Here is a 13,670-nt window from a genome sequence, read left to right as displayed (position 1 = left end):
CTGAATTATGAGAGATGTCAGCCTGACTTTATTTAATTGGATGAACATTTTTTAGTTTTATACCTTACCCAAAATATAAAAATACATATAAACACATTTAGATCATTTACTTTAATCATTACTATTGGACTGTGAAGAGACTTTCAACCAGCACAACAAAAAATGCTTCTGAGCACAATCAACTATTGCACCTTTAAACACACTGAAAAGAAACACAGTGTCTTGTAAAAGGTGTTAAATGCTAAGATTTTTTTATTTATTTATTTGTCTGTTAAATAAGAATAAGAAGTCAGTAAGAAAATCTACTGTTGCTGAGGGCCATTAAAAGTTTAATAGAAAAGATAGTATTGCTTTGGGGCTCAAGGAAACTTTAATTCATTGAGGCATTCCCATATTCAGCTCTTCTTTAAAAAGCCCAGAAAGATAAAGTGCTCAGATAAACAGTGTCAGCTTTGCACATAAGTGTGTCGTTGTGTCTTTCTTTACATTGTCGTACTTTTCCCATGTGGGAAGTAGGGTGGAATCGGTGGGATATATTATACAAATAAATTAATTTTGATAATTCAAATTATTCTTGTCACATTATTTTATGTGCTGTGGAGAAAAGGCGTGTTTCAATCCAGCTACTGCAAGTATATTTTATAGTATATTAAAGGCCATATGTACAATATATTTTATTCTAAAATTCTAAAAGCTAAATTTTATAAAGCTTAAATTATAAATAATTATCAAACGCTTTTTAAGCTGTTGTTACAGTAAAATAAAACCATTTGTACCTATTGTATTCAAATGAATGAAACTGCTTTGCTTCTAAAGCTCTTATTTACATTTTTCAGGCAAAAACACTTTCACTGCGCTACCAAAATTCTTTAATGTGCTCCTAAATTTTTCAACTTAGAAGTGCATGTGGTCTCTCTAAAAAAGTAAGCGTCAAGCTTTGTGTGTTCTGGACTGCGATGTAAACATAAGGGTGCTTTCACACCTAGACATTTGTTTTGGAACCTGGCACATTTGCCCTGTTAACGCAGTTCATTTGGGCATATGTGAAACGCCCACTTGCGCTCTGATCTGCGCCAAAACAATTGGTCCAAGAGTGCGTGAATGAGGTTGTCTTGGCTTAGTTGAAAATAACTCTGGAATGATGAGGAGGGCAAGATATCATTGCTACTGGTAAAAGTATGTGTTATGTTGAATACAAAAGTGAAAGTATGCTATTGCTAAATATGCTATAACTATTAACAAAAATAAATCCTAACGTGACTACTGATATAGAATAGGTTTTTGAACTATGTCACCCATAATCTTGTGTGCATTGCAATATTTGATACAGAACGGTTCTATTACTCTGCTAATTAATCCTTTACACTCCGCTGTTATTGGTGAAATGTGCAATCAGTGTAGACTGGCCACCAGGCTGGTCAAATTTTGTCATAAAACATCCAACTTTACCTCCAACCCCTGTATATTCCTGCAAGGATTTTCAACATTTTTAACCCTTGGAAACCGTTATGGCGTAATCACGTTCTGTGAATCATAACACTAGACACTGTATGTCTCACCTTGTGACATCACAAAGCGTGTGTCATTTGTTGTTTTTGCTAACCATAGCTGTTAGCAAACCCTGCCTTCCACTAATTTTTTCTTCACTCTCCTATTGGTGAAGTTTTTTTTCCCTCTCCGCTGTCGCCACTGGCTTGCATGGTTCAGGATCTGAAAAGCTACTCATCTATGAATTTGCTTCTATCTGTTGCTTTGTTTTTTTTTTTCAAATACACACACACAATCTCAAAAATTGACATTTATAAATGCATGTACAATCACACAAAGCAAAGCAACACAATATTTACTAAAATAAATTAATCTGCTTGTGCAATAAACGAAATACTGGAGAAAAAAACACTTTAGTTAAAATAAAACAGATTTGTATATAAAAATGCAATACTTTATTAGCAAATTTACATTCACTTACCCTCTCAGAACAAAGGCCTGATACAGAACAGTCCTTTTCACGCATAGAATCAAAGTACAAACAATCAAAACAAAAAAGGAAAAACAAAAAAAATCTTGTTTAACACACATATGGCAGTGTGTATTTTTGTATGTAGACATATTGCTCATTTTGATATTATTGCAGGCATGAGTGGCATAGCCCACCTTGATGGTGAGCACATTGTGGTGTCGGTGCCAGAGGCTGTGATGGTGTCAGATGTGGTGACAGATGAAGAAGGCATCATGTTGGAGACTGCCCTAGAAGCTGAAGTTGTAGAAGAGCCTGACATCTGTCAAGAGGACGTCATCACCACAGAGGGAGTGATCATGTCGGAGTCGATCCTTGGAGCTGAAGTGGCCATCCAAGAGGCTCTGAGTGGCACTGCGGATCTGATTGAAGAAACCGTGCCTGATCAGGTGTTTGTGGCTGAGCTCATGTCACCTCACATTCAAAGCCCACTGGACCACAACCTGGTGTCTGCAGAAGTCATGGTGACAGACGCGGACACGGTCATTGACTCGCACGACACCCTGCAGTCTGATGTCACCATTAAAGCAGATGATGATGAGGAGGATGTGAAAAGCACTTCAGAAGACTACCTTATGATTTCCTGTGAGTTTGCAGTTGCATGCTAGCTTTGATAGGTGCATAAATTCAATCAATCGAATCTACTGCAATGTTTGATCTTTGGCCTTTTTTGCAGTGGATGAAGTAGGGGGAAAGCTTGACATTGAAGACACCTCTTTAAAGATCAGTGCAGATGTCGGCCAAGATGATGACGGCTCAAAGGAGGATGAGTTCAGCTCGGAGGTCATAAAAGTTTACATCTTTAAAGCAGATGGAGATGAAGATGTGGAAATAGGTAAGAAGATCATTTCAAATCTTTGCTGAATGCATAGTTCTGTTGACCCAAAAATGAAAAATAGCGTTTTGCTCACCCTTAAGTCATCTGAGATATATGTTTTTTTTCTTCTGTAGGACAATAAAGAATTTTAGCTGCAACTCTCGTCATTGGTGATTCAAACCATACAAGTCAGTATTAGGGATGCTCTGATCGATCGGTCAGAGATCGGTATCTGCCGATAATCATATTTCATGACTCAAACGGTACTTGCTGATCTGAACTCATGAACTGAAGTGTTTGTTTTTGAGTTTATAAGCAGAGTAAGGCCGTACTCACACTAGGTACAGTTGCCTCGAACCGGGCCAAAGCACGCTTGTCCCCCCTCCCGTCTCCCCCGACGGCCCGCGCTCACACCATATCGGGCCTCGGCACGCTTACGTCATCGCTGCTGCGCTGTTCAGAAGCGCTCTCTATGGCAAGCCTTTTTAGCATTTAAATCTTTGTTCTGACTCCATAAATATATTTAGAGATATCTCTAATTATATTTTGACTAGTCATAATTATAATTCGACTAGTCAGAATAACAATTAGAGATATCTGCAATTACAATTGTACTAGTGCGAAATCAGATTGGAGATATCTGCAAATATATTATGACTAGTCATATTCCTCCATTGACTTCCATTAAAAAATATTTGCAGATATCTCTAAATGAGTTTTGACTAGTCACAATTGTAATTTGAGATATCTCTGAGTTTTTACTAGTCATAATACATTTGGAGATGTCTTTAATTCATCATATTTAGAGATATTTACAAATATATTTGAAGATCTCTAATTAATTCACTAATAGTCGAATTACAGTTGTAGATATCTTAAATTGGATTTTAAAATTTTAAAATTGGAAGTAAAAACTAAGAGATATCTGCAAATATTTTTTCAATGGAAGTCAATGGAGGAATATGACTAGTCATTATATATTTGCAGATATCTCCAATCTGATTTCGTACTAGTACAATTGTAATTGCAGATATCTCTAATTGTCATTCTGACTAGTCGAATTATAATTATGACTAGTCAAAATATAATTAGAGATATCTCTAAATATATTTATGGATAGTCAGAACAAGGTTTAAATGCTAAAACGGCTTGCCATACGCTCTCACCCAGTAGCACAGTGGAGATTTCTCTAGTTATATCGTTTCAGTCGTTTGATATGCCGTCAAATATTTCGCCAAACAGTCCTTAGGGATGCGGGGACACGCAGTCAGATATTTCGCTGAACAGATCCACCACTTTTGGCGCTCATAAACAATCATAAAGCTCTCGTGCTGCAGGAATGAGGAGGTCTGCTGAAGGCGCGCAGCTGGCGTGCTGTGAGGAGTTTGCGTCTTTAATAAACTACGGCAGTTTGCATTCACTGAACAATAAGAATGATTAATAAATCCATATCAAACAGTCCCTTAAAAGTCACGTCTCACTTTCGGTTTCGGGCTTTGGCGCGTTTTGCGCTCACATACAAGCGTACCGCGCCAAAGCCCAAGTGTACCGCGCTCAGGCACACCTCTTCCAACCGGGCCAGGGCCGGCCAAGTGAACCGTGCTTGAGCGCGATTCAGCGCACTCACACTTCTCAAACGATCCGGGAAACGGGCCTGGGCACGGTACGGATGGCATAGTGTGAGTAGGCCCTAAGAGGCAGGTGCAAACTAGGGTTGGATATTGTTTGGGTTTATTTCAATACCAGTGTTAAATCGTTACTTTTAAAATGATACCAGTGCCAAAACGGTGCCTGAATTGATACTTTTGAGCCACAAAATTATGGTGGACGACTCTAGAAAAATCTTTTATTTGACAAAATATTTTAAAAAATAATTTTATTGGAACGATATAATTAAGGTTTAAAGTAAGGTTTAAAGTTTAAAGTAAAGGTTTAAAGTTTTCAGTTCATTCCTCTATGAATCTTTAAAATCTCTTTGCAAGGGATCGTACAGGTGTGGTCTGTACTAGCTCTGCTTCTTGACCCTTCACTGTATTCATGTGACTGGTGTTGTTGTTTTGGATGCACACCTTATCAGCCCATATGTTTTCTATGAGTGTGCACACTGCATTTGATGTCTATCCTGGGGAAAATACAAAAAAAATTGTAAAGATGTGGCATGCCACAGTACTGGATCCTGTTTGTCTTTTACCTTTACAAACATCTTTTTGCCCTCATATGAAGAAAAAAAAACTTCCTTTGAAGTATACTGGGGCCATTAGTATTATGACCATCTGCAGTCAGAGGCGGCACAACATTTTTGACACAGATGGCTGCCACATATTTCTTTTCAAGACGCCTTGAACTAACTGGAATTGTGCTATTTTATATTGTGTTAACATAAGCTAGTTCTTATAATGTGCCGGATGGGACCTGCAATACCTTGCAGTGTCAACCGAAGCATTATTTTTTTACTGAGCCAAGCATGTTTTTTGTTCTTTTAAAAAATAGTGCTATAAAAATAGTGTATTTTTAAAACACCAGTAGCATAGTAAAGCACTCAATGTCACTTTTGAACCATTCAATGACAGTAAAGGAGGACAAGACAAGTACCACACAGTTCAGCATTCGCTACATCTGTGCAGCAGTAATGCAGTCAATACACCAACCTATTGTGGTCATGATTTACGGCTCAGTGTATGTTCCTACCTTATGACCAAAAGGGCAAGATCTCGCATACAAGCAGCCAAAATGAGTTTCCTTTTCAGGGTGGCAGGGTGCATCCTTACAGATAGGGTGAAGAGCTCTGTAAACCCTGGAAGAGCTTGGAGTAGAGCTGCAGCTCCTCTACGTCAAGAGATTTATAACAAAACGGAGCCTATAACATTACTGCCTCCTTTTAATTTTATTAAAAATATGAAACATACCCCATCTCTTTTGCTGAATATCAGTTTAAATAATCAGTAATGGATTGTTATAAAAGTATAACGCACAATAACTTTAAACAATATAGGAAATATAGGCAAGCAATCAGTCAAATGTGCAGAATCAGTGGACGTGGTTACATTAATTAATATATTAACTGCTGTACGTTTTCAGCAGTGTAGTGTGGACTGAGAGTTGTTCAGAAACGCTAGGTGAAACGCCAGTGTGGACGTGGATCGTTTTTATTCTAAAACGCTATTTTAAAACTAGAACGTATTCCTATAAACGGGACCTTTTTGTCTGTCGGCTTGCCTTTGAATGCTTTGGGGTCCCCTGGAGGAGCTGGAGGTCTGGGGAGAGGAACGTTCTCCTGATATTGCTGGCCACAGATAAGCAGAAGAAAACGAGATGTGATTTATTTTTAAATTTTTTTTAAAGTGTAAATTCCATCAAATGTTTTATTTCCCCTTTTGACAATCTTAAGGTTATGTGAAGGTTATCCATTCTATTGTCAGATACCACTGTCACTTGGTTGCACTCACCGACTGTCGTTTTTTGATTTTAGTAATGTGCCTATAGTAATAAAGCATAAAACAACAACTTCAATGGTTTTGGACTTGAGCACCAATTAAACCAATCAAGCACCTTTGTGATGAAAAAATGTCCTTGCATTACATGACATCTCTGCATTAATATATTAGGCAAGCATTCACTTTGTTTGTTGTCACTATTTTTATTTAGATTTTTAGTTTGGTGAAGAGGAGACAGCAATGGCAATGTTGCCTAACTCAAACATTACGTATGTATGCATGAGATGCATTAACAGAAGCGCTGCAGGTGAAATCATGACATTGTTTATGCGGGTATTATTGATTGCAAATACATGATCTATACAGTATTTAGCCTAATGATGAGCAAACAAGTTTATCAAAAGTTAACTGAAATTTCCTTCTAAAGTCTTTTGTTCAGTTGATAATGCATTTTGTAATATTGTAATATTGTTTTCTGCTAACACTTTAGGAAAAAGATTTACCATTCATCTGCTTTGTGTGTTGTTAAATGTTAAATTCCACTCTGCCCATCTTTTTTCATAATTAGAAGATGCAGCTTATCAAGTTCATAATTAAAAAGTGAGTTGAAACCAAGATGATTATATCCCATAATAAAAAAAAAAATAGACACTATCTATACAGTTGCCTTTTTAACAAGCTTTAACATTTTTTTCTCCATTTTTAGGGCTACTTTCACTAGGCATTTTGGATGTATTTCAGGGTGTTTTTGTAGTCTGCTGCCTATGTCAGTCAGAAGCACAGGATGGAGTACAAGTCAGATAAAATATGAGGCAATGCTCATTTCAATTTGAATGTAGCTGTTGTAATGACTTTATGACGAGAGCTCAATAATTCAAAATTAATGTTCAATAATAATACAGCAGTCATACACATTTTTACTACTAAACATGACTTCTATGATTTTCAGGTAAATAATCATGAACTAATGTTTTATATATATATAAAATGAGAAAAAGGAACATAGAAATGAATTAACTAATTAAAATATAATATAAAGATAATTCTTTCTCAACACTTTCCGATAAAATAATGATGACAGCATGTGATCAGTCAAACACATAAAAGAAGTGGTTGCAACCACATTCTCTCCTCGTGAATCACATTTAAACACTCACTATTACAATAATAACAATAGAAAATTAAAAACAAGTGGTAGAACTAAACTTCAATTCGTTCAAGTGACGAGATGACAAATAAAACATGACAAACCATTTAGAATGCAAATTAAAAAATGTTTTATAAAAACTCTATTTTAATTATAACTAAACACTAAAAGGGAGGCTAAGTCAAATAAGCAACTATTTTCTAAAAATAAATATTTCAGTTTGGCTAAATCTGGATAATTCATTTCGGCAAAAATGTAAGTTAAAAGCTGAAGAATTCCATGTGAGCTCAGGAGCCCTACTAGTTCTACTCACTCTATGTATAGATCTTCTGGGAATTTCCATATTAGGGTTAAAGTGAAACCAGAAACAACAAGTCAAAAAGTCAAGAAGACAGGTTTTGTCATCATAAACAGTGGAACCGAACATAACTATAACATAACTTGTTTCTGATGCAAAATAGACTTTGGCAGGGCTGCCTGTTATGACTGGTTCTGTTCATTATTTTAAGGACAGAATTTCTTGGCACAGCCTTGGGTCAGAGACAGTTTGGTTTTGGTGTAATCTCTGCTATTATACAGTTGAAGTCAAAATTGTTATCTCCTCGTTGCATTTTTGTTCTTTTTTTTTTTAAATATTTTCTAAATGATGTTTCAAGAGTTCACACTTAGATACTGTTTGACAACTTGTTAGCAAGTTAGCAGGTTTGGCATGCTGTCCCGGGAGAGAACCCTGAGCTCGGAGATAGTTGAGCCCAGGGCTCCCGCCAGGTCCATAAAGCATGTGAGGGGAGTACGAGGTCAGGTGTTCTCGAGAGCTCCCCTTGGCAAAAGAGGAAAGGAGGAGAAGGGGTGGATGGGGGGTTTCTTCGGAAAACGAAGATAGGGGTGTAGATCTTAGCTAGGTTATTTTTATAGTGAGTTTGGATCGATCTGATTGGCTAGCTAATGAGTGTAGATGAGTGGCCAGCTGCAGTCAATCATATCACGTGCTCCTCTCGAAATTAGTTTGTGAAACTTCATTTCAAGAGTTCACACTTAGATACTGTTTGACAACTTGTTAGCAAGTTAGCAGGTTTGGCATGCTGTCCCGGGAGAGAACCCTGAGCTCGGAGATAGTTGAGCCCAGGGCTCCCGCCAGGTCCATAAAGCATGTGAGGGGAGTACGAGGTCAGGTGTTCTCGAGAGCTCCCCAAATGCATGAGACTCGGGACAGCAGCCGTGTATTCGAAGAAACTCCCCGAAAGGCTTGAAATGCTATATCCGGCTGCTGGATATAGTGGTTGAAAAGAAAGCAAAGGGGGCTCCGATGGGAGCAAAGGGTGATACAGGCTCCTGCGAGAACCCGAGCAGAGTTGGCGTGGGCTATGAATACTCCTGCTGGAGTAGAGACTTAAGGAAACCCCTGCGGGGGTCAGAGCTGTGGGGTGGACGGGGATCCAGTTGGAGTCAAATGATAAGGAGTGGGAAGTGAGGACTCCGCCTGGATGGGGGGTGACGAGGGCTTGGGTTTTCGGGGGGGGGGGGGGGGGGGGGGGGGGGGTTGGGGGGTTCAGGGGCTCCAAAAGGAGAAATTGCTCGAGGAACACTCCTTGCGGAGATAGAGCTGTGAGGTGACAGCACTATATATAAATATATATGTATATGTGATATATATATATATATATATATATATATATATATATATATATATATATATATATATATATATATATATATATATATATATGGCTGATTCCAGCGTTATGGACGTGACATTTGCAGAAAAAAAATGAAACGTATATACTCGGAGAATGTATATGTCAACAGAATATTGAAATATCTGTTTATATTTTTATTACCCCTTAACCATGGAGTTTAGGCATCAAAAAAATATCAGTCTATGCAGGTGTTTTATATTTAAAATGACGGCAAAATGAATGCGTTACGGACGTGACAAAAAAAAGACATGAGTTTTGTGAGTTGACATACTTGGTTAAAATTCTGTGAATAAAAATGCAGAAGCCAAAAATATTTATAACAGTCAAAAGGATAAGGGTTGGCTCTGCATGGGACATATATAATTCATTTTATTTACTTTTTCATTTTTGCATTAATGAGGAAAAACTATCGTTACGGACGTGACTTGTCTTCGTTACGGACGTGACTGCTCTGAAATTGACAGTTGACACATTATGAAAATCAGATAAATGCTTTCAAAACTTGACAAAAGACCTATTTGTGGATATCTGTTGGGTGTGTAAACCAATAAACTTTAACCTCTGAGACATCTGAATGGTAAGGTTGCACAATTTATCAAACTTAAATAGATATCACCTTGTTATATTTAATTCGTATTATGGCATGTGTGTTGTTAAAGGTTAACGCACGTTCGAATGTTCAAAACTCAATTCGGAAACAGTGGTGCATGCTAACATGGTGCTTTTATTCTCTGAATAATATAGAATTGATTATAAACATAATCAGCTATAATATATGTTTATCGGGCTCCTTTCCAGACAAACTTGAATTGAATCATTGCCCGACTGTTAGTGCGCAAGACCGTGTCTACGTGGCGAATATTCAAAATCTAGTTGTGTCACAGTTATGGCAGTATTATATTTGACAAAGTTTATTTTAGTTTATTCTAGTTAATGTGTTAGTCGATTGAATAAATAGCTTAATTTGTCCACTCGCGCTTGCTTTCTTTTTCTCGTCGGCAGTCACTTCAGGACAGGTTGAAAAAATTTAAACAGAGGACCAGGATGAGAGAGAAAACTTTATTATGAAAGGTTTTGTGAAAAATAGCCATTAATTGCAGGCATGTACGATGGATGACTATAATGTTTATATTTTTAGGCTATAGTTTATAACCGATTGTGTAAAATATTGAATGACATTATGCTGCAGGTGCTATCGATTTACTAACAAATTAAATACTCCTATAATGTAGTTAAAGCTTAGATCAATATCAAGATTTTATTCTTATTTTGCCGCCTGTAAAATAATTTTAATAAGCACTCAAGCACATTTGCCGGGTGCTTAAAATCTTTGAAAATGTTTTCATTTTAATGTAGGCTATAGCCTATTTTCCAGCTTTGAAAGTGCTTAGATTTTGGATAAAGGGCTTGGAAAATTAATTGTATCGCTATGATAATTTATCTTTATAAATGGTTATTTAATTAATAAAATAAAAAACATATTTATGCTCTGCATGAAATGAAAACTCCGCTGTGGCCTGTGCAAGTGCCTGCAGCCTGACCCATGGCGTGCACATTTTGAGCAATGGGAAAAGACCAAATGCATGGAGGTTATTGGTTTTGCACCCTGCATGGGCGCCTCGCGTTTTGCCATTGCCCGCTTTGTGAGCTCCAGAGGAAAAGCATGTTACCTCAGTGGCGTCTTTCATTCTTCAATCAAATGAAAGCAGAGGCGGGGTTTCCTTTGAGGTGACAAAGTGTGTTGTCAAGATACGGCGAACTTTTTAATAACGGAGTAGAGACTTGTGGTCGCTCTTTTAAGTCATCCAAAGTTGTATGACTTTACAAATCTTGAATTTTATAACATTATTTTAAAAATTAAATTATGACAAAATTGACAGCAACATTAGCGCAAAATAGACCAGCTGATTCAGTTGTTACCAATAGTGACATACAAAAGAGCACCGCGCTCCTTTTTTTCTTGTCAATATAAAATGCATTGCGGAGCGCCTAACGTCTCTGGAATGAAAAAGCGCGTTCGTTGTGATCGGCCTCTATGAGCAACACATATTTGTTAACTCGCAGAACAGTAACACGTGCAAACACGTGCTTACAGATGTATTTTGCCAAAGAAGCAAAATGAAAGAAGGATATTCTGGCCACAGTTTGACACAGGAGTTGACACAGGAGTTGACGAACCAGCGCTGATGCTGGTCGTCTGTGCAGCCTGGAGCCGCGTCATAAACTCAACAGCTTATAAAACATGTATGCAAATTAATACAGTATCACATGTAAATAACAAAATTGTTATATCCTTAGCCTATATTTAACAAAAAGTATAGGTTCAAAGCCTTATGGTTCATTGTCATTATCTTTCCTTATACTCAGCGCGCGCGCGCACATGAACCGCAAGTAAGACAGAGGAAATAGGCTAATAAATCATAATTAAGACATAATCTTTAAAATGACTTCTATTAAAAATGTTGACAGGCTTTGTAATATTATAACAGCGGAGCATTGATTGAATGCATTTTTTCCGTAAAGCAATCTATTTGAGCTAGCCTAATATTGTTTAATTGACGGAAGAAAAAAAAAACACGATTGGACAGTCTATGCCGATTCTTAAAAAGCATTCAGTCATGTTTTCGTTTTGTACTCTTAATTTGTTTTGGTGTAATCTCTGCTATTATACAGTTGAAGTCAAAATTGTTATCTCCTCGTTGCATTTTTGTTCTTTTTTTTTTAAAATATTTTCTAAATGATGTTTCAAGAGTTCACACTTAGATACTGTTTGACAACTTGTTAGCAAGTTAGCAGGTTTGGCATGCTGTCCCGGGAGAGAACCCTGAGCTCGGAGATAGTTGAGCCCAGGGCTCCCGCCAGGTCCATAAAGCATGTGAGGGGAGTACGAGGTCAGGTGTTCTCGAGAGCTCCCCTTGGCAAAAGAGGAAAGGAGGAGAAGGGGTGGATGGGGGGTTTCTTCGGAAAACGAAGATAGGGGTGTAGATCTTAGCTAGGTTATTTTTATAGTGAGTTTGGATCGATCTGATTGGCTAGCTAATGAGTGTAGATGAGTGGCCAGCTGCAGTCAATCATATCACGTGCTCCTCTCGAAATTAGTTTGTGAAACTTCATTTCAAGAGTTCACACTTAGATACTGTTTGACAACTTGTTAGCAAGTTAGCAGGTTTGGCATGCTGTCCCGGGAGAGAACCCTGAGCTCGGAGATAGTTGAGCCCAGGGCTCCCGCCAGGTCCATAAAGCATGTGAGGGGAGTACGAGGTCAGGTGTTCTCGAGAGCTCCCCAAATGCATGAGACTCGGGACAGCAGCCGTGTATTCGAAGAAACTCCCCGAAAGGCTTGAAATGCTATATCCGGCTGCTGGATATAGTGGTTGAAAAGAAAGCAAAGGGGGCTCCGATGGGAGCAAAGGGTGATACAGGCTCCTGCGAGAACCCGAGCAGAGTTGGCGTGGGCTATGAATACTCCTGCTGGAGTAGAGACTTAAGGAAACCCCTGCGGGGGTCAGAGCTGTGGGGTGGACGGGGATCCAGTTGGAGTCAAATGATAAGGAGTGGGAAGTGAGGACTCCGCCTGGATGGGGGGTGACGAGGGCTTGGGTTTTCGGGGGGGGGGGGGGGGGGGGGGGTTGGGGGGTTCAGGGGCTCCAAAAGGAGAAATTGCTCGAGGAACACTCCTTGCGGAGATAGAGCTGTGAGGTGACAGCACTATATATAAATATATATGTATATGTGATATATATATATATATATATATATATATATATATATATATATATATATATATATATATATATATATATATGGCTGATTCCAGCGTTATGGACGTGACATTTGCAGAAAAAAAATGAAACGTATATACTCGGAGAATGTATATGTCAACAGAATATTGAAATATCTGTTTATATTTTTATTACCCCTTAACCATGGAGTTTAGGCATCAAAAAAATATCAGTCTATGCAGGTGTTTTATATTTAAAATGACGGCAAAATGAATGCGTTACGGACGTGACAAAAAAAAGACATGAGTTTTGTGAGTTGACATACTTGGTTAAAATTCTGTGAATAAAAATGCAGAAGCCAAAAATATTTATAACAGTCAAAAGGATAAGGGTTGGCTCTGCATGGGACATATATAATTCATTTTATTTACTTTTTCATTTTTGCATTAATGAGGAAAAACTATCGTTACGGACGTGACTTGTCTTCGTTACGGACGTGACTGCTCTGAAATTGACAGTTGACACATTATGAAAATCAGATAAATGCTTTCAAAACTTGACAAAAGACCTATTTGTGGATATCTGTTGGGTGTGTAAACCAATAAACTTTAACCTCTGAGACATCTGAATGGTAAGGTTGCACAATTTATCAAACTTAAATAGATATCACCTTGTTATATTTAATTCGTATTATGGCATGTGTGTTGTTAAAGGTTAACGCACGTTCGAATGTTCAAAACTCAATTCGGAAACAGTGGTGCATGCTAACATGGTGCTTTTATTCTCTGAATAATATAGAATTGATTATAAACATAATCAGCTATAATATATGTTTA

General features: G+C 37.8%; 1 protein-coding gene across 4 annotated transcripts in view; it reads left to right on the top strand.

Moving 5' to 3' along the window:
* Positions 1 to 13,670, top strand: part of znf711 (ZFX family zinc finger ZNF711) — a 280,678-nt gene that overhangs the window by 250,238 nt on the left and 16,770 nt on the right. For 2 of the 4 annotated variants that reach the window (NM_001105523.2, NM_001365610.1), the window contains exons 4-5: positions 2,135 to 2,602; positions 2,694 to 2,852. In NM_001105523.2, the coding sequence (NP_001098993.2) occupies positions 2,135 to 2,602; positions 2,694 to 2,852 (627 nt within the window). Of the gene's footprint in view, positions 1 to 2,134; positions 2,603 to 2,693; positions 2,853 to 7,806; positions 8,073 to 13,670 lie in introns of all 4 variants that reach the window. The other 2 variants (XM_087280592.1, XM_087280591.1) reach the window with 1 other exon arrangement.

The sequence above is a fragment of the Danio rerio genome, chromosome 14, assembly GCF_052040795.2.
Source record: "Danio rerio strain M-AB ecotype USA chromosome 14, GRCz13ab, whole genome shotgun sequence".
Lineage (NCBI taxonomy): Eukaryota > Metazoa > Chordata > Actinopteri > Cypriniformes > Danionidae > Danio > Danio rerio.
The sequence above is the reverse complement of the archived record's forward strand: the minus strand, read 5'-3'. Positions and strand labels throughout refer to the sequence as shown.